Genomic DNA, 21,892 nt, shown 5'->3' on the forward strand with positions numbered 1-21,892 from the left:
TAGACGATTATGTGGTGAGGTGGAGGAGAGAGAAGAGAGAATTGTAGGAAGTAGGGAATCTCCAATGATTTTGCTTCTTTTTCCTTTTTTTTTTTTTTCTCTCTTCTTCAAACGTGGGCAGCCTCTTGGATGAATTTTCTTTTATTTTTTTCCTTTCCTATTTTTTCTCCCTTTTTTTTCTATTTTTTCTCTTTTATTTCCTTATTTCTCTCTCCTCTTGCGTAAGAAACCCTTTGGCCGACCTCCTTTGAGTGATGAGTAGGAGAGAGAAAATATTCCAAAAAAAACCTCCACAAAAAAATAGCAACCAAGAGGTTCGAACTTGAGACCTCCTAATGAGGAAGGGATTTTGCACACTACAACTCACCAACTATGCTAGGTAGTTGTTACAAAAAACGAATCTTCAATCACTTAAGGCTGTGGTTCATCGATCCTTGTTGGCATTTGGAATATTCCTTGTACCTCTGGGACAACTGCAAACGGACTAGTTCTGCATCTCGGTTCAATTCTGATCCATTATTCTTTTTCTGGCCTGAAAAGAATAATCACTTGTACAGGTGACCAAACGGATGTGTACTTTTAATTGAACACATCCATCTTGCTTAGAATTTCGTCCTCTTCGCAATCATGAAAAGAAATAGGACATTTTTAAGTGTAAAATTGGAGATATAGCGCCCGATAGTCCTTAAGGCATTGAAAATATAAAATCTGCAAAAAGAGAGTAAAACCCAAGGTAGCTTCATTCTAAATATGTAAAATGTATGTTTTACTACCCTAGATTTCACACATAAATGTGCTCATCAGTAAAGGACTAAAACCTGCGATTAATCTATTCTGGTATAATCGCAGGACACTCCTCTCTTTTGGGAGTCTCTTTCGATTGCACCTCTCTCTTCTCTGCTATTTTCTTCTTCTCTTCTTTCCTCTATTTCTCTGTTTTGATTACAGACTTCTGGGATTGTAACAATGTGAAAAGCAGTTTATAAGGTTGATCCACCCCTTTGGAGACTGGTTGTTAGGTCAGCATGTTCCACTTGCTGGACTGGGCTCGGTCTCAGAACATTTGTAACAAAAATAATAAAAATTGTGAATTTGGGAAATCCAAATTAAACTAGTCTCAAACAAAGACATGACTCACTGATTTAAATCCAGGTCCAATCCAAGTTGAGGTTTTGGAGTTAATCATGGAGACCAGTTCCATTGTCTGACCATAGACCTGAACCATCCAGTTTTTTGCCATGACTATTGCAGAATAGGTCCATCTCCCTTAGGCAGGTGGCCTTAAAAGGAAATTTTCAGCTTTTGGCTCCACTTCATGTGGTCTTTGTGGCAAATGATTGAAATCAGCTCAGTCGACTTTCGTCGTCTTGTAATGCAGAAATTGAAACTTCGATCCTACTTGTTATGTGGGATTGGACCTCTGCTAAGAATCTGAACAGAATAATTGGTGGACCAGATGTGCAAAAATAGGAATAAACAGAAACAGATTTGATATAGTGTAGACTGAAAATGGTAGCAAACATCTCAGGTAAACTAAGAACTGAAGTACAGAACTTAGGGAATTTAGGAGAAATTTGGGAACTTCTTGAACCTGACTCTTTTGTATCAGAAAAACTGATCAAGGGTCCTGTGGGACCCCTCTACCTTGTGGCTTAACAGGAACAGAAACTGGAAAAAGAAGGGAGTAAAAACAGCATTACAAAGTAGCAGCAAAACAGAGCAATAGATTTGATCAACAAAGGAAAAACTACTGATCTGAAACAGATTAGAGAGCAGAACTGGAGGAAAGGAGAATGGAAAACTGGAGTCCACCCATAAAAAATCTAAGGTTTTGACCTTAAGGTTGAGGAGTCCACATCAAAGTACCACCAATTCGCATAGCATAGCAGAGAAGAAAACTCTATTTTTTTTATTCAAATTTGGCTCAATAGGAAGAGTTCAGACCCATATATAGAGCTTATAAATAAGACTCCTTGTGGGAATAGGAAAACCCTGTCCAATTACACCTCAAAAAAATGTTAAAAAACATAATCCTAACACAACTAGTACTCCTAAATGTTATCTAAATCTATGAAGAAAGAACTTATTCTAATTACAATAGAAATTCCAAAATAAGAAAATAAAAAACCTAAATAAATTTGGCTGTTCATGGTTAGGGTTTTGTGACCTTATTCTTGCCCTTTTGTTGACCAGATAACTGGAGATGGTATGAGGATCGATTGATGCTCGTGCTAAGTCCCCAAGAATGTATTTATAGCTACTAGTTTGCTTTCTTTTATTTTCACCTATACATCTCAATAGCCTTATAGTACCCTACACTATGCTTAATGAAGCACAGTTTCTCTTTATGACATTATATAAATATCCTACCTAATTTTATTGCCATGCACTGACCAGATGGCTTTCTTTTTGGCCTGTGTTACCAACTTCTGACAAATTTATCCACTTAATATTCTGATTGAGTCACAATCTGAGTGGTACTATTTGGAGTTTTTGTAAACAAATGGATCTAACCTTTAGGCTGTAGAAATAATTTATTAACAGGTTGCAGGGTTCACGCCGAGACATTTTGAGATATGGAAGTTTGGGCATTTCTTTCTCTTGTCTCCTTTTCACAGTCACAAATTGGAAGGTATACCTTACTAGACAAAGAAAAATAAATTTCATGGTATGCAGATGTTGTATTTGTGTCGAATATTGTTGCCATAATCTTTTGGTGATTTTTTGACAATGAATACAGTGAGGAAGGAGTAAGCTTATGTTATTTTGGCTTCTGTTCTATTATTTAAATCTGGAAATTGACACCTCTGCAGGAAATGCAATATGTATCTCCAAAGGCTATTATGAATTTGTTATTTGGAGTCACTCGTCCTTCTTTTGAACAGAATGAAGGTAATGGTGTTTGCAGTATTACATTTTGTCTGTTAATGTTGCAGTCTCACAACATCATTGGGAGTTTCCTAATGAAAGTAGCGGCTTGCCTAGTTTTATTTATTTTTATTAAGTCATAGCAAAGGTTAAAGCTTACAAACTTTTGTTTGCTGTTAGGAGAATCACAATCCGGGAGAATTCAACAATTTATCAACTATATATCAGATGTGGAAGCAAGGTGTATTAAACATTGTTGTTCATGCAATTTTCTTTGTTTGATTTAGAAGTTTCATGATTTTCTTTTTCTTCAGTTGATCAGTTCGATTTTGACTCTCATCTCTCACTATTTAAGGGGGACGGCTCCTGTTGTGCCGGAATTTCCATCTAAACTTGATTGGCTAAACACGGCTCCACTCCAATTCCGTCGGGTAAATCCTTCATATATCATATTGAGAAATGGTTGGACCTCTGGTTCACTACTATAAAACATAATTGGAATACATATGGATGCCTCCAATTCACCTCTTTATTTGTTCAGTCTATCTTATTTTTCCAACCTCTCTATCTTATCTGTCATGGTTAGAAGTTTTGTATATAACTTGATGTTTATTGAAAATGTTTCACCTTTAGTAGTTTAGGTAATTGGTTTCATGAATCCTCTCTTGCTCTTTCAGCAATATTTTTTGTATTTTTTTCATGAGTTCCTGTGAATGGGTATGGTAATCCTTATGTTTATGGTCCTTTTTTTTTTTTTTTTTTTGGGTAAACATGGTTATGGTTCTCGGTTACCAATCACAGTGACTGTTGGAAGAATTATACTTCCAATTAAGCTATTATGTGCATGGTCTTCTAAAAAAAAGTGCTTTGTGGATTTTCTTGTCTTTTTTATTTTATTTTATTTTATAATATCGGCTTCATATGTGTCATCCTTCATCATGGTCCAATATATCAACAAGTTGTGTGCTCTAAAAACCTTAAACTCTTGGATTGCATGTGCTTAGGCACAAGCGACAACACAAGATGACAAGGAAACCCAAGGCATCCTAGGTGTGCATGCTATGTATTGTATATGTTTCCATGGAGAATCATATAATTATGCAGTAACGACTTAATTTGAAAAAAAAAAATATATATATATATATATAATATAAGCATATTCATCAAAAGACCAGGCAATTCACTAAGTGCATAATAGCATAAAATAAAGAAATAGGAAAAGAATTACTTTAATATAACCCAACACAAGCCAATAAAACAGTGAGAAAAAGAATCGCTTTAATATAATACAAAATAATAAAAATATCAGCCCCCCAAATAAGGTCCGCACACGTCACATGGCAGGCCAAGGCATCCAAGGCGACCGCCAAGTGACCAAGACGAGCACCTTTTATGCATCCATAATGGCAACAACAAGCCTAGAGCACTGAAATGTGCCTTGTCGCCTTGGACGCCGTGGCCGTGGGTTGACAACCACATACAAAACACTCAAAACTATGCAGTATAGTTGTCAAGGCGTTGGAGGGGCATGGTGGTGGACTACGACACATGGACAAGATCTTCTCCTGCCTCTGCTAGGAGAGCACAGAGCAAGCGGACAAGAAGAATGGCAGGTGGAGCCTCTCCACCAAAGGAGGGGGAGGGGCAATGGAAGAAACAGGGGTATAGGAAGATGGAAGGGAGGCATCGCAGGGTGGGAGGCCATCAACCACAGCTGCTAGGCAGGGAGAGCATTTGTCAGTGGGGTGTCCAAAAACCTTGCAGGTCTGGCAGTGGGGGGGGGAGCTTATGCCATTCTTCAGAGGATTTTATGCTCATTGATAATGGTTGGGAGGCCATCAACAGCAGCTGCTGCACAGGGAGAGCATTTGCCAGAGGGGTGTCCAAAAACCTTGCAGGTCTGGCAGTGTGGGGGAGGGGGAGCTCATGTCATTCTTCAGAGGATTTTATGATCATTGATAATGGTTGACTGTTATCATATTATTTTATTCTTTAAGCTGGATAAAATAACTATGTGTACTGAACTATGAGCTCATTATGCTCATGTCCAGTTCAAGAGACTCCATTGGGTCTTATAATTACTTGAACTTATGATTTGGTTCAAAGATTTCTTATAGGGACCTGACGAAGAAATCCTGCCGAAACAAGGAGTGCAACATGGGCACGTAACCGAAGCCACATTTTTTTTTTTTTTCACTCTGGGCTTGGGCTGAGATTTCCAGTCTGTGGGCCAGTCAGGGTTGAGAAATTCCAGCCTGTGCTCGGGCATGCTGTGTTAGGGTTGAGGCATCAGGCTCAGCCTGTCTTGGCTCAACCCTTGCTCAAATTTATTCAAGTGTACATTTATGCATTTATAATATATGATATACCTATGTGCCATTCATAGGTATATCTAGAAGATATTCAACTTGACATGATTGATCCATTACATATTAACATTAATTTAGATATGCAATATATACATTAGAAATAAATAATACCCACAAACAAAGAAAGTGAATAAAGAACGGGAATAGGGGACTAGCTGATTATTGTGATTCATGTTGAATTGGGGCTCATCCTGATTCCTGACCAGGCCCGGCCCGAAGTTGGGATTTTCAGGGAGTTGGTATGTCCCAGCCCAAGGTCAGGCCGGGCTTGGGCTGTTCTGTTGGGACTTCGGGCTGGGCCTGGATTTTCAAAAACCCTGCCACCCCTCCCCTTGCATTTCTAGCCAGAACAGTCCAAAGGGGGAAATCTGTTGAGTTGTGAGAAGCTGATACATGGTGTGGTACCTGCATAAGTCTACCACTAGGTACAATGGGTGACCACCTCAACTGGAGGAACGTAAACTATGTAGGTGACTTTGTAATATTTTTCTCCTATAGTTGATATGGTACTTTTAGATTTTGGTCTATGTTCTTTGGAGAAGTTGGCTTCAGGTTTAATCATTTTTTTTCTAGGTCAGTTTTGATGTGTCAGTTCATATCTAGTAATAGCATTCAATGGTCGTTAGATTATTTAAGTTCAAGGTATTTGAGTCTTGCAATCCAAGTTGGAGTTGGGTTTTCAGAGATTTTTAGCGGCAGAATGGGAACACTACGTATTTGTTATTATCATTAGCTATGAATTAAGTAAGTGTTGCTGATTCAATGTAGTGCAAATATAATGGAGCGTTTTCAAATACTGATTCTGGTGAGGAAAACTGTGTTTCTTATCTACTTGCATGATTTCCTCTCTGTTTTCTGCTCTTTCTGGGAAGAACATTAGGATGCAATCAGAATTGGTCTTCTCCATTAATTTTTGGAACCTAGTAATCCACCTCTTAAACACTAACAGAAAACTTATTATCTTCAATGGTATTTTCTTCAGAAATATCTTCTTAAACACCCCCCCCCCAAAAAAAAAAAAAAAGATTCTGGTTGCTGCCTGTTCAATAAAGTTCCAGAACCAGTTAACAGTCCTAATCTCCTTAAATTTTTCTTTCCCTGAGATTGTGCAACTGCAACCCTGGAGCTGCTCCCCATAGGTTCTATGCCAATATTGATAAGAATGTTGTACCAGATTTTCCCACAAAGAATATATATATATATATATATAGAGAGAGAGAGAGAGACTACTTGAAGTGCTTCAGTTCTTGTTGTCTCAACTTTCTTTTTGCTTGGACAGGATTTGAAAGGAAAGGTTGTTCTACTGGACTTTTGGACCTATTGCTGTATTAATTGTATGCATGTGCTGCCGGATCTAGAATTTTTGGAGAAAAAGTATAAAGATAAGCCAGTAAGATTTACTTCTTCCATTTAAAGTATTTTGATCTCTTTCTTGCTGTGTGGCCTTTTATTTTGAAAGCTTCAGGTCTTAACTACTTGTGCCATTTCTGGAATATCATTTTTACCCATTTTCCCTGGAAAATTGTTGCAGTAATCTTGTGCCATTTCGTCTGCAAAGTCACATGAAGTCTGCCATACTGAATGCAATGTTTTTTATTTTTTGATAGGTAGGGAGGGAAGTAGGTAACAGCCAGGAGGATCGAACTTGAGACCTCCTGGTGAGCATGGGTTTTTTGCACACCACAGCTCACCAACTGCACTATGCAGTTGTTGTTACTGAATGCAATGTTAATGACATACCAAAGGAAAAAAAAGAAAGAAAAGAAAAGTGAGAAGATCTTAGTTACCAGAGTAGCTTTTCTATTCAAGTCAGTGCCAAACCGAATCAGTTATCTTTGAAATTTGACTTGGCTGACCTGATGTGTGGCTGGGTAATTTCATGCTTGAATTTCTAAATATTGATATATATATAAAAAGGGTGTTCTACCCCCCCCCCCCCAAAAAAAAAAAAAAAGAAGAAAAAAGGGAGAGGGTTTCCCATGCCAACAGTGTGGGGGGGAATCTCCTACCCTACACCAATCAGGGTGTGGAGATGGTTTTGTCCAGTTGGGGGGGGGGGAGGGGGGCACATAATTAGGGAGGAGAGAGTATGTCAATGTGGTACTGGTCAGGATGTAAGAGCGTGTGGGGTAGCATCCCACACTGACCCCACACTGTCAGTCTGGGATTTTTGTCCCTATAGAAAATATCTCTCTTTTAATGTGAAACTGCCACCATGTCTAGCATTCCCGTCCCTAGTCCAGGTGAAGGAGAATGCCGAACAGTTGCTTCCTGCTGCAGCTAGCAGGGAATCTGTTTGAAAATCCTCTATATGAATCATGAATAGGATTAATGTACCATTGAATTGGGTTGAGGTTTGGGTAATGATGATGTGCACAGAAATGTGCTTATGGTGCGCTAGTTTTGTACTTTTGTTTCCTTTCAATCACCTAAGTCTGAGTTGGCATTGCTAAATTTACCACTTGTTCTCCCATTTATAACCATTGCTTAAATGTTTGTCTGTGCAGTTCACTGTTGTTGGTGTTCATTCTGCAAAGTTCGATAATGAGAAAGACCTAGAAGCCATTCGTAATGCAGTTCTACGCTATGATGTCACTCATCCAGTAAATCAGGCGTTTGGGATTCATACGAGATGACACTTGATATTCTATAAGCATCTAGGTTTCTTAAGAATAGATTCATCATACTACGTGCACTATATGAAGCACTTTTCCTTGCTTCCTCGGGGAACCTTCTTCTCTGTGTACCTCCCATGCAGTTTTTCATAATGCATTTGTTCGGCATCCAATAGGGGAGAAAATATTACACCATAGACTGAGACATCTCATTTTTCGCTATTTTCAATCATTTATGCTGCATGTTGCTCCTCTGAGCTAGGAAATTTTCTCGGAAATATTTTTCGATTTCCTTTCCTTCATTTGTATGCATCCATGTCCTGAATGTTAAATACATTTAGAAAAGTTTCAGATTGTAATCTCTCCAGTGTTAGTTACTCATTTTGTTGTGTGCACCAGGTTTATCTTGCTTATTTCTGTCTAAATAAAAGCTTACATTATTGTAGGTTGTCAATGATGGGGATATGTATCTGTGGCGAGAACTGGGGGTAAATTCATGGCCTACATTTGCTATTGTTAGCCCCAACGGTAAGGTTCTGGCCCAAATATCAGGTGAAGGCCGTCGAAAGGTATTTGTACCATCCCTTAATTACTTTGTGTAGTTCTGATTCAGAGTTTAGTATATGCATGATCCCCCCACCCCCCTCTTTTTCTTTTTTTAATGTATCTTAAGGTATCATCTTTGTGTTTGTGGGATTTATTTCTCAATAAACTTCAGTCATATAAGTTCCAAATACCAGAATATATCCTGAGGGTAGTCTGAAGTCTGAACTGTTCCTATTATTGATTTTATAGTGAGAAATATGAAAAGATTTGCATGTGAAAATATAATTGCTATTGATGGTCCAAAACTCCAAATTCTCTTGTCCTGAGAATCGGCAAAGAAAATAAATAAATAAATATATATATATATATATATATATTTTTTTTAAGGAGACCAAGAATATTTTCAACATTTAGCAACTCAGTGTCTGCAAACCTTCTTCTGAAGTCCCATAATATGGAATGGATAATATTGCACATGAACTTTTTGAGTAAGACAATATTAGGTTAAAGCTAGGGCAAAAGATCTAGATTCTAGAGCCAACTGATCTCTTCTCACTCTTCTCAACCAAGGGTTACTTAATACTTTTCTTTTGACAGAAAGTTAATAATTGTATTGATTAACAAAAAAGCAACTTGTACACTCGCTCAGAATGCTGAATGGAGGCTTGTACCTGATTGCAAAATCTAAGGCTTCTGGTTAATTTTTCATCACCATCACCCCCTTAAGTTGCGTGTGGTAATGCAAGAAGATTCAAGAAACCTTCTAACTTTGTGGATTATGGGACCTAAATCTGAAAACTTAGGGATGAGGGGTTAGAGAATCGTGTTGGAGGTAGTGAATATATAATATTTTGTAATCAAGCAATATATGTGTTGGCAGTAAAGGAAGAAATCAGGTATGCAATAGACAGTTAAAATGAAGAAATTGAGAAAGACAAACTACAACCTGGTTTTATGAAATTGAAAATCTAATGAAAGCTCATGTGAAACTCGAAGTAAATTAGGTCTGCAAAAAACTGATCTAGATTAAAATCAATGAGAACAAATGGAGAAGAGCAACGTGAATATGGAGATGACAACCAAATCTTGACTGATGCTAACAATGAAGTAATTCCTAGGAACCAATCACCTTTTAATTCCATAATATATTTATAGACGGATTGCAATTCCTTCTATTATGACTGGGGGTGACCAGGTGACTGTAATTCTCTTTTCTTAATTTCTGATTACTTGAATACTTCTGATATGAGTCCAATTACAATTTAGCAGAATCTCGAGTGCTTTCACCTGTTTCCAATATAAACTTAAGAAACAGACTTTGGTGTTCAAGTTGATAATCCAATTTTATTCCCTAAGATAGAAATTGAAGATTGAAATACCATCAATAAATTGGCCATAGCTTCTCCAGTATGGCTCGGGTCACAAGATCTTTCTTGGGACGATAATTGAATAAGCTGTCAACAGAACCAAAATCATGCTAAATGGATCCTGCAAGTGATGCAATAGACCATGTAATGACTTAAAATTCGAAAGAAAATCAGCCATGTTGTTCCATGCATGCAGGATTCTCCTGAACTGAATATGGATGCCCCAAAGAAGAATCCTTGTTCTTTGAGTTTTTGATGCTGCTGCAATCATTTTTTTTTTTTTTGGTTGGTGGTTGGGGGGGGGTGGGTGGGGAGAGAGAGGGGAAGACTAGAAAGTGCATTCAATGTCTATCATTTTTCCTATAATTATTTTAATTGATATGTGGTTTATTGTATGTCTAAGTGTGTATGCTTTTGGTCGTGGTTCTCCAATTGCACTTCTGCATATTATTGCTCATTAGTTTAGTAGTATTTGTTGCTATTTAGTTATGTACATTATGGTTCTCAACTTTTTGTTTACTTAGAAGAAAGTTAAAAAAAATCTTTTAATTTTCAGGATCTTGATGATTTTGTGGAGGCAGCTCTTCTGTTTTATGGTGAAAAGAAGATCTTAGACAACACTCCTATTCCTGTGTCTTTGGAGAAGGATAATGATGCCCGTCTTCTGACTTCACCTTTGAAGTTTCCAGGGAAGCTAGCAGCTGACGTCTTGAACAATAGGCTGTTTATTTCAGATAGTAACCATAATCGCATTGTGCGTTCTTTCACTTAACTCAAGTCGAATAAAATGTTTCCCTATCTTGAAAATAAAGCACAGATTCTAGTTTGCATAAATTCAATCTAAACCTAGTCAAATTTTTGACATTCTTTCAGAAACTTCACTATTAATTTCTGATCTTTTTTTTGGAAATAATAGTCTCCATACATAAATGCATATATATATTCGTCAAATTTCTTGCATTCTGTTAGAGCTCACTATTAGATTTCTGGCCTTTTTTGGGAATAATAGTCTCTCTCTCTTTCTCTGTGTGTATATATATATATATGTATACGCACTTGCACAAATACAGACACATACATATGTAATTCTCTGCATGTATTCACCATGCACAAAGGCATGCATATATATATATATATATATATATGCTTGACACACTCACACACACATATGTGTGGGTAACTGCCTAGAAATCTGCCCTACACAAGGCTTAAAATAGGAAATCCGTATAGAGAACAAGAATAGAAGTGTTGATGTGTCTAATTTAGCTCAGAAATTTTGACTAAACATCAGCTAAGGCTTGGTTGATCCACTGTTTGGATTGGGAGATCTAGACTGATCCAGATTGGGATCATTTGGGAATGATCAGGTCCTTAATCCTGATCCCTCAATCCTTCGTCAAGAAGCTTCTCTAGATTAACTGCCTAGAAAACCATTTCCCATTTATCTAAGTGTGTGTTTTTGTGTTTTGTGTGTGGAGGAGGGTTTGAATCCCTTGATGTACATCACAGTTTTATAGTAATCAATAAAATTGTTTGTTTGTTAGAAATAGTGGGAAAAAAGATGTATATATTAATGTATGTTACGTATTTGTACTTCTTCAAAGTTCTTTTTATCATTTTTTGTAAATGGAAACCTTTATAAAATTTCTTCAGAATTGTACTTTTGAAATTTCTCTTCGATAATGCTTTACCTTGTTTTGTGTGGAAGTTAGGTAGTAACAGACCTGGATGGGAATTTTATTGTCCAAATTGGGAGTACTGGAGAAGAAGCTTTAAGGGATGGTACCTTTGAAGATGCCACCTTCAATCATCCTCAGGTAAGGGTTACTGTCAAGTGTCAACTACCTGAAAATATAATATAAATCTTCTTCTTGGACATTTTAGGATGCCAATAGTTTCTTTAATCAGGGTACATGATTTTCGTTTCAGAGATGTAGGCATGCATACCATACTCTGTAGTCCTGCTTTTCATGTTGGTTACATAAATAAAAACCTTAGGATAATATGCTTTTGTTGCAGGGACTGGCATACAACCCGAAGAAAAATCTGCTGTATGTTGCAGACACTGAAAATCATGCCTTGAGGTATGTTGAAAATTTTCAATCTATGGTTTGATGTTCAGTACATGAGTTTTGACCAATAATGATTCAAAACTGCTGGGGGAAGGGTGAGAACAAGAAACAAGAGACATAGAAGAAATGAAATGCAATGCAATTATCTTTTATTGTCTTTATTCAAAAATGTTACCATCATCATGTTTTTCATGAACTTCTTTTAAGGCTTTTCATTTTACAAAATATCCAAATCACAATAATTTGATTTTTAACTCTACCATAGGAAGATGTGCCTTGAAAAATTTAGACCATTGCAATATGAATCAGGTAAGAGTAAATACTTATTTACATCCACAACTTATAGGCTGTTGATCTACATTGTTCTGTGCACTTCCTAACAGCTTGACCCTTTGGGATTAGCGGTTATATCATACTATTGGAGTTCCCTGGTAGGTGTGAGGGAGTGCGTTGTTGTGCCCCTGCATCCTGTGCCTCAGTGCCAAACGTTGATGTCACATGTAGAGTCATGCCTGTATGTGGGCCTGCACGTACCTCCCCGTGGGGGGGGGGGTGGGGGGCGTGTTGATATACATTGTTGTGTGCCCTTCCCAACAGCTAAAGCTGTTGGGATAATTGGTTGTAACATAGGTAAGGTATTTATGGTGATAACATTTGGTAGGACTTTTAAGCTACTCATTGAAGCATCTATATGTTAACTATCCCTCGATAACAAGCCCTATTTTTTTAATCTCTTGTTGAGTGAGAATCATTATCCTGGTGCATATTCTCTATTACAAATGGTTGAAAACAAGTTGGAAAGAACAAGCGCCCCAGTAGATTTGACTACCCCACATGACTTACTTCTTCCCCCTTAAGCTTTGAATATCATATAACACATTTTAGATGGTTTCTATCAGTGGATATACAGTGATTTATTTAATCAACTTCCCCTGGCTTCTATAGGGAGATTGATTTTGTCAATCAGATGGTGCGTACTCTTGCTGGAAATGGAACCAAAGGTTCTGATTACAGAGGAGGAGAGAAAGGAACCACTCAGGCAAGACTAGAAAGATGTGTGCATGTTTCTTCTTTAAGCTAAAATTTTCTTGGTTTATGAAAACTAGCATCCATAGCTCGTATGCCCATTTTAAAGATTTACAGATGGTTTCTGGTACCACGGTCAGTACCTGACTGACCCTACGTCTGCGTGAAGCTGAACCAACTCGGGGGGCCGGAAAAGGGGGGGGGGGCAAGGGTGGCAACAGACAGACCTGATTAAAGCAAGCAGGAGATGATGTGAAGAAATTATGTGTTAAAACTTAAAAGTAATAGAATAGAAGAGAAGTGTAAATGTCTGCCATTAATAATCAAGGCCCCTAATAAGGGCAGTGTCATGGTGTAGCGTGAACCTGACTGAGCCTGCCTTGGAAGTAAGACATGAAACCTGAGCCCAACCTTAAATAAAATTAGTCCTTACCATTCCTGCCCTTTTCCTGTCCTTAAATTGATTCAATCTAGTTGCATGCCTCTCATGTAATTTTAATCTAGTTTAGTTTGATCTAACCTTTTATGTTGAATATTTCAATTTCGTAGAAAATTTCATACGTTAACGTAATTTTACCTCTCTCCTTTTTTCCTTCAGCTTCTCAACTCTCCATGGGATGTCTGCTTTGAGCCCAATAATGAGATAGTGTATATTGCAATGGCTGGCCAGCACCAAATTTGGGAACACAATACTTTAGACGGGACTACAAGAGCTTTCAGTGGCGATGGTTTTGAGAGAAACATGAATGGATCAAGGTAACAATGTTTGTCAATACAAACTTTCACTTGTTGAGTGATAATCTATTCGGGCTCTCCAAACATTCCTTGGCATTTTCTGCTTTGTATGTACCACCAGGCCTTGTTCTTGATGCTGCAAAGCATTATCTTAGGCATTATTGTCATGTTCTTGCTGGCGACATATGAAGTTTGGAATTTTCTGTATTCCATTGTCATTGAAAATTTATATTTAAGAGAATATATGGTGTCATTCCTGCGATGGTTCCTAAGTCAACAATCAAGATAGTGGTAGTAGTAGTAGTAGTAGTAGTAATAGTAATCGAATTGTTATACAAACTGGAATTTTTTAAATGTTGTTTCTCCTTCTTGTAGAATTTCATAACTCTTAAATCCTTTTCAGTATATTGATTTCTGTTTTGTACTGCTTTTTGGTCCATAGGCAGATTTTCTGATGATAATTTTTTTATGATTGTGTTCGCATTTTTCTTTTCTACGCTGAATCGATTGTCCTTAACAAATAAACTTTTAAGGTTTCTTCAATTTTTATGATACTATTTCAGAACTTAAGATTTCTAACCATTTTGGTTTTACTTATTGCGAAGCTCTACTAGCACATCCTTTGCTCAGCCATCGGGAATTTCACTATTTTCTGGTAATAAGTTGGGAGTTATTTGACTCTTTTCAAAAACTTCAAGCAGTTTCTGTAGAAGTTTAAACTCCAATAAGTTGTTACTGTAGATTTCAATGAGGCGTATATAGCTGACAGTGAGAGTAGTTCCATCAGAGTGCTTGATCTGAAAACAGGAGGGACAAGATTGCTCGCTGGGGGCGATCCAGTTTTCTCTGAGAATTTGTTTAGGGTATTTTCTAACATGCTCTTTATTTTAATCTTCTATGCCAAGTTATTCACACAATCTCTTCTGATAACTTGTATATTAATGGATTATCCTGAAACAGATTCACTTTGTTAATTCCATTTGTGAGTCAGTGAGGGCTCTTATCTGAAGTATATTTCTATTTTACAACATTTGCAGTTTGGAGATCATGATGGAATAGGCTCTGATGCACTTTTTCAGCACCCTTTGGGTGTCTTATGCGGAAAGGATGGTCAAATTTATATTGCAGATTCATACAATCACAAGGTGGTTATCTTTACTGAATAAAATTTGAGACTTACTGATGTGCAATACAGTTACACTCAAGAGGCTCTTTAAATTACAAATGGTGTTTTGCAAGAAGTATCCACATTCACAGTTTCATGGTTAATTTTTCCTCTACTGTAATACTTAATCGTTGTCATCCATATCATAGTAAGGTGGTGCATAAACCAAAAAAGAATGTGAGAGATTAAGAAAATTGATCTTGTGGGATATTTTGAAGAGTCTTTGATAAGCACTGAGTGAGATCTAGATCCATCATCCATTTACTAATGCTTACCTTCTTATGGCAGATTAAGAAACTTGATCCAGTTAGTAGAAGAGTTATTACTTTAGCTGGGACTGGACGCGCTGGTTTCAAGGATGGATCAGCCCTATCAGCTCAGGTTGAAATTATTTGACAAACTTTTCCCCCTAACCCATCTTTTTCCTTGTTTTCTGATAAGTTCAAAGACTTTCAAAAGGTTTAGAATAAAAAAAATGAATGCATTTAAAGGCATCTAAGAGGAAAGCGGCTAACAAGATGAGAGAAAGTTAATTGAGATGGTTTTGTCATTTGCAGCAGAGACAAATATAAAATAAAAAAATACACCAGGAAGGTGTACTGTAGTGCAAATTAAAGCTCTTAAAAGAAAAAGGGAAGGACAAGCACTGACTTGGACTAAGTAGTCAAGAAAGATAAATGTCAATGAGCTAACAGCATAGATGGCCTTATGGTGGACTTGGATACATGACTCAATCCCAAGTAGTTGGGGAAGAACAAAAACTACTCTGAGACGAAGGGAAGAACGAAAAGGATTTTATCTGTGGTAGTGAGAAACGAGATGAAAAACATGATTTATTGAAGCTCATAATCCTCAGATTAGAACAAAGGGATGATATTCAGGCAGTTAATTCCGAATAGTTGGGATAAATGCTCTTGATGTGATGATATTCTTGACCATCCTTTTATTCTCGTAATTACAAGTTGAAACATGCACTTTGATTATCATGTATTCCGTGGCTTTAGGAAGTGTATTGTTGGGTAGTGCATTGTTTTCTTTCTGACTGTCACCCATACTCAGCCCCAAATTTTGCATAATTTCTCATTTTCTTGAGAACAGAATCATAAAGTGTATTGCCACTGGCATATGAGGGCATGGCAGTTTTTTTCGGTTAAGCACTCAAGCCACTGCATATGACCTACCTTGCTGTTATATTTGACATACTAGATATCCACGTGAAGTTTCTGGATGAATGAGAACTAAATAGATCAAGATTTGGTGTTTTTTTCCTCCGAGTAAATAGATATGATCATATGACTACAATTTTATTTTTTGTTTGCTTTGGTAAGTATCTTGAAATCCATTCTGAAGAATTTCTAATTTTCGTGCAGCTTTCGGAGCCATCAGGAATTGTTCAAGGAGGAAATGGTGATATGATATTTCTTATTAATCTGCATTTATTCACCATCTCTTGTTCACTGTAATATGCTTCACAAATGTTTACAACTGACTCCTACACAGATGGTTTTTCTTCATTATTCCTGTTATGTGAAACTGCATTCTCTTTTATCTGGTTTCAGGAGTTGAGCTGTAGCTTCTTCTTTTATAGGTAATAATGTTAGAACCAATAACCAATGTAATGTGTTGAGAAACCTAAAATTGATGTCAAGTGTCATCATTCTGTATTGTAACATTGTGGTTAGATCTTTGTTGGCATCAGTGAAATGTCTGCCTATCATAATCTGCTTTTGGTTCAATTACTTGGTAAATTATGATATTGAAAGCAGAAAAATCCTAGCCTCACATCATAATAATTTGGTCATTCATCAGCCTCTCAAACCACTGTATGAAGCAACTTATACAGTTCTATTTTTTCAGTGTCTTGGGGCTCGGTATGGCCCCAACTTCAATAGTTGATAAAAATTGTTAACAAGATCTATCACGATAAATTGTAGAATTTTTCATAATTTAATAGGACTCTCTTAACATGGACTCAATGTTGGAGTACCTTGAACAGCAATTAAATCAGGTTCAGACCCCAAAACAATGTTTGCTTTCTCTAAGTGATGGAAGCTAGATCCTCCCGGCCTCCCAAAAGAAAGTAGAAAGAAAGAAAGAATCAATTTGTTCGAAACAGGAAAAGCTTGCATGCAGGTGTATATGTATGCCTGACATCCTCATTTACAAAATCTAATTGATCAAGACAACGGGGTGGATACTCGGTTGCATTGTAGATGCTAATTTAGCCAAGTTAACAGAGATCATTTCCTTCTTGCTTTCGGTTTTGAAACCTTTTATCTGGAAAGATTTCTTCTGAAAACGAATTGGAGTAGGCAACAAGTGGTCTTAGAGCCAAGCAGTCCATCCCAGCTGATCAACTGGTTGGTGGGTCAACTGATCAACAAGTGGTCTTAGACCCACCCACTTATCACACGAACCTGTTGACTTAGTCAGCAAACCATTCAACCCTGGTGGCTGAACGATTGACCCATGCAGTTGGACCTTGAACAGACTGGAAGTCAAGACTATTTTATGTACATATTAGTGGCTTGTACATAATAACCGGAATTGAACACTTAACCATGGAGCTTCAAAATCATGTTTTTTCTGCCTGTGAGCTACTGCAAATTATCTCACTAGCTTACTGTATTTAATGTATATCATATTAGTTCACATTGTAGCTCTAAAGCCAAACCCATTTTGACCTGCCCAGACCAGACCATCCACTAGTGACCTAGGACCTTGCCTGATGGGTTGGTAGACAAGCTGGTTTTCAGGACATTGATCACAACCAGATCTGCATCTCAAGTCAGCCTTCACGTAGTCCTTCAATAACATTTCATCTTCCTTTTCATCTAGAGACTAACCTTTGTCTATTGGTGGACCAAGTGTTGAACTAGTGTACTGGGGTGGCAGATCTTGGTTAGAAATTGTCTCTGTTGTTTTTATGCTAGTCAGTATTAATTTTGATATCCTGCATAAGCACCATTTCATTTTGAGTACTTCTTCATTATATATCCTTGTTACCCTTGTATATTAAGAGGCATTAATCTTTTTCTCCCCAAGTCAGTTCTTTAGTTTATGAAAATAGTGTACATTTAATGCTATCATCTTTCTAGGTTTTATCTTGCAACATTTTCCATGACTTCTTCAGTAGTTAGTCTAACCGGTCATTAACTTGATTTGTCTCTCTAATTTGAATATTGTCGAAGCAATATTAAGATTTAAGACCGAAATGAAATCTGAGAGTACAAGTAAAAGCTAGCTTTGTTAAAGTGATGAAATGGCTATCTATTTAAGTTAAATTTCAGGAGTGACTACCTTACACATCTGTCAATATTATCTTTTGCTTTTTTTCAGAGTTGAACTGTGGTTCTCTTGTAGATATTTTCAATATTGGTTATAAATAACTGGTGGAGCGTTACTATCTTCTGTTATACTCAAAAGCTGTTTTTTTTCTTAGACTATGAGAGGGTATTCAGAGGTGTCAACAGAAAAACCAGTATTTTGGAATAAAAAAAAAAACAACCTTGGGATTTGTGAATTTTGGCTTTGATCTAGATTTTTCACCCAGAGTTTTCTGGTCAGTTTTCACTGCCTCCGATTTCACTTTTTACTAGGACCTAAATCATTAGAATGAGGTTAAAACTTATAACTTGGTTAATTTTGGAGATATGTTTAATTGAACAACCTTGTGTACATGTACGGATGTAACTTTATCCTTGGCTGCATGTGGCATCAATGGATGTGCATTTCCTAGCATGTGTGAAAGCTTTTTGGGCCAGAAGGCAAGAACTGAGTTCCAGTTTTGCATAACCCATTCTTGTCCTTGTAATGAGCTTTAACTAGAAAATCCATATGACATCTTGTAGGGAGGATTTTCATAGCTGATACAAACAACAGCATAATCAGATACTTTGACTTGAAGAAAGAAGATGCAAAACTCTTTACTTTGGAACTAAAAGGAGTTCAGCCTCCATCCCCAAAATCCAGATCTTTGAAACGCCTCAGAAGGCGGTCGTTAGCTGACACACAGACTATTATGGTTGATGGTGGTTTGTCCACTGAGGGAAACCTCTATATCCAAATATCATTACCTGAAGGATACCATTTCTCTAAGGTCTTCTCTTTCTCATTATTTATGGCATCTTTCCTATTACTTTTGCATTGTTTTCCTCATTATTCGTGTATTCCCAAGCAGTTTGATCCCTCCTGTTTTCATTCGCTCTTCTATTTAAATGCAGGAAGCACCATCCAAATTCAACATAGAAACTGAGCCAGAAGATGTAGTGACAATTGAACCCTTGGCAGGGTATCTCAGCCCAGCAGGTGCTGCAGCACTTCATTTTAAAAGATACTCTGCTTCCTCTGCCATGGGTAGAATATACTGCAAGGTGCACCTCTTAGTATAGATGCTTTTTGGATTTTTCTTACATATATTTTAGCTCAAAAGGAAAAGATCTAAGCCTCCTACCTTCTTAACAACAGCCAAACCATTCCTTGGTCTTAGAAAACCATGATATGTCTTCAATTTTGTAGCCATAACCAAATTTCCTATAGTGGGTTTTTTGGGAGTTTTTTGTGCAGCTCCAAAGATGCTTTGCCTTGGGCTGATTTTGTTCTTGCTTCTCTAAATATAAGCATAAAAGCATTGAGGAAATATTTTCTGTCCGGGAGCGTGACCTATACCAGCACTCCCAGGTCTCTCTCTCTCTCTCTCTCCCTCCCCTATGAATGATATCTCTGCCCCTTATTGAGGGAGTAGAGATAGACACAGGGAGCGCTGGCATAGGCTGCACTCCTGGACAGAGAACACTTTTCCAAAAGCATTTTTAGACCTACTTCAGAGATGATTTGAGTCGGGCCTTTCAATCAACTACAGTGTGCTCAATTTTCTTACTGCTTGTGTAATTCAATTCTGACTTACTGACCAATAAAAAAGGTATACCCAGTGCGTGAGACTCCCGAAAAGGCGGGGTCTGGGGAGGGTTATTATGTACACAGTCTTACCCCTGCTTTGCGGAGAGGCTGTTTCCTAACTCGAATCCATGATCACTTGGTCACAATGGAGCAACCTTACCATTGCACCAAAGTCCGCCTTCTAACTTACTGAAAAATATATAAATTAAATAAACTATCAAGAATGTAATAAGTGTTAAAAGAAAGTTCTACTAGATCTGCCACTAGTAACAAACTTTGCATTCAGAAAACTAAGAAATTCCCTTGATTTTCTATGGATAGTCAATGGACGCGTATTAAAGACAGTGGATAAAAAAACTAAAAATAAAAATACAGCGGCTTACATGAAGTGAAGGTGCGAAATGGTGGATGGTGGTAGCCTATTGGATCAAGAAAGAAGCTATTACACTTATATGCTTCCATTCGTTCAAGCACATAAACTAAACTGAAAAAGGAACCACTGTCTAAAAAGTTGAAGTGGAAGGGAAGTGAGATGCTATGACTCTGAAACTTGATCACTGTTGATCTAATGTATAGTTAGTTGTTTCACTCTCTAAATGAAGCTGAATGAAATTCAGTTCCAGGCCCACCTGTTGGGAAGGAGGACAAAATGGCCCATGCTGCTAAGCATTTGTCAATTTCTTATGTTGAATGTAGAATCAATGGTATGCTATATTTGGCAGATTTATTACTGCAAGGAGGATGAAGTTTGTCTGTACCAATCTCTGGCCTTTGAAGTGCCTTTTCGAGAGGAAGTTCTAGGCTCTACACCAGCTGAGATCAAGCTTCCATATTTTGTGAAACCCAAAGTTTCCGAAGGAGGCCTACAACTTGCAGTACCACGGTAAAAAAAATCATGTATATAGATGTTATTATTTCTCAAGAGGATGTCTATATGTTCTGATTATTTTCAGGGTATATATATTGAGGCAACTGTAGAGATCCTAGTGTATGTTGCCTTTCTGCTCAATACTATTAATCAAATTAGCTGTGCTCTTCTCTCTCTGATGGCCAATAGGGCTTCTTCTTCATCACTGAGATCTATATCTATTTCTCTTCCAGCTACAATTTTGTTCATAGTTCATGCCATATCCTATACTTGTGACTGATTACGGCCGTGTTAGAACACATTTATGTTCCTAATGATAATTAAGATTTGATCCAATGCCCTGGGGAGGGTGGTGAATAACAAAAAAAAAAAAAAAAAAAAAAAAAAAACTTGTTTCTGTGATGTATTTCTCCACGATCCAGAAGAAGATTAGAATAAAAAAGCCATTGGTTGGACCAGTTGATATGTGATTTTCTGGATCTCAGGCTCCTGGTCCATGTACCCATGCATATCCTGTACATGAACACAGGCAGGAATTCTCAACTCGCTGTTAATGTCACTTATCTGGAAACCCATATTTATGCCAATAATTGTTATCTACTAACCTATTAAGGTTTGTTATAATTGCCTTGTCGGATATGATAATGCCTAAATTGATCACTCTAATCCTGTTCCGTTCATTAGCAAAGTGGATGAGGACTTGGATAAATTTGCACCAATTGATTTTATATTTTATTTAATTTTAATATCTCTCTCTCTCTCTCTCTCTCTCTCTCACACACACACACACACACACACCTCACCTGCTCACCACCCGGTAGGCAGTTGATAGGTGGGGTATGGTTTTCTGAACTAGCCATAGGCATCGTGTGCACTTGTCTTTTTGATTGATAAACTGTTTAATGTCTGTCCAATTATTGGGTTCATAAAATGTTTCTTTTTTATGCTTTGGAGTTAACAACCTCCCCACTATCACCCTATGTATCAAGCAAGGAATATCTAATGGTAGAAACATTCTCAAACAATCTCAGGACAATATAGCTAATACTTTATATTTCAATTGATGATATGGTTTACATAAAAAGTTGTAAAAACTTAAGCAACTTGACTACTGATATAATATCTTAAGATTGTACCTAAAACGCGTTTATACCAACCAATCCATGAATGCCCATGTTTTATTGTGAAATAAGTGATATCAGCAATGAGATCGGTCTCAAATCGGTCAGAATCAACTTGAACCCTAGAAACCCTTCGTGGATCCGCCTGGATCCGCTGACTTTGGATTGACAGGAATCGAAATCAGGCTTTGGCCGATTCAACCGATCTGATTTCGATTTTTTAAACCCTAATTTTGATTGA

The 21,892-nt window shown here is 37.3% G+C and overlaps 1 protein-coding gene across 2 annotated transcripts in view; it reads left to right on the plus strand.

Moving 5' to 3' along the window:
• Window positions 1-20,866, plus strand: part of LOC122058546 (protein SUPPRESSOR OF QUENCHING 1, chloroplastic) — a 36,792-nt gene extending 15,926 nt beyond the window's left edge. The window contains exons 9-28 of one of the 2 annotated variants that reach the window (XM_042621190.1): window positions 2,545-2,632; window positions 2,814-2,892; window positions 3,049-3,109; window positions 3,224-3,299; window positions 6,517-6,627; window positions 7,745-7,840; window positions 8,299-8,421; window positions 10,322-10,519; window positions 11,478-11,582; window positions 11,785-11,849; window positions 12,783-12,876; window positions 13,462-13,619; window positions 14,204-14,253; window positions 14,340-14,461; window positions 14,636-14,743; window positions 15,052-15,144; window positions 16,134-16,170; window positions 18,615-18,862; window positions 18,987-19,136; window positions 20,385-20,866. In XM_042621190.1, coding sequence (XP_042477124.1) covers window positions 2,545-2,632; window positions 2,814-2,892; window positions 3,049-3,109; window positions 3,224-3,299; window positions 6,517-6,627; window positions 7,745-7,840; window positions 8,299-8,421; window positions 10,322-10,519; window positions 11,478-11,582; window positions 11,785-11,849; window positions 12,783-12,876; window positions 13,462-13,619; window positions 14,204-14,253; window positions 14,340-14,461; window positions 14,636-14,743; window positions 15,052-15,144; window positions 16,134-16,170; window positions 18,615-18,862; window positions 18,987-19,136; window positions 20,385-20,549 — 2,227 coding nt within the window. In that variant the 3' untranslated portion in view covers window positions 20,550-20,866. Of the gene's footprint in view, window positions 1-2,544; window positions 2,633-2,813; window positions 2,893-3,048; window positions 3,110-3,223; window positions 3,300-6,516; window positions 6,628-7,744; window positions 7,841-8,298; window positions 8,422-10,321; window positions 10,520-11,477; window positions 11,583-11,784; window positions 11,850-12,782; window positions 12,877-13,461; window positions 13,620-14,203; window positions 14,254-14,339; window positions 14,462-14,635; window positions 14,744-15,051; window positions 15,145-16,133; window positions 16,171-16,322; window positions 16,352-18,614; window positions 18,863-18,986; window positions 19,137-20,384 lie in introns of those variants that run through there. The other variant, XM_042621191.1, reaches the window with a different exon arrangement.
• The last annotated feature ends 1,026 nt before the right edge of the window (window positions 20,867-21,892 follow it).

This window comes from Macadamia integrifolia, chromosome 2 (assembly GCF_013358625.1).
Source record: "Macadamia integrifolia cultivar HAES 741 chromosome 2, SCU_Mint_v3, whole genome shotgun sequence".
Taxonomy (NCBI): Eukaryota; Viridiplantae; Streptophyta; class Magnoliopsida; order Proteales; family Proteaceae; genus Macadamia; species Macadamia integrifolia.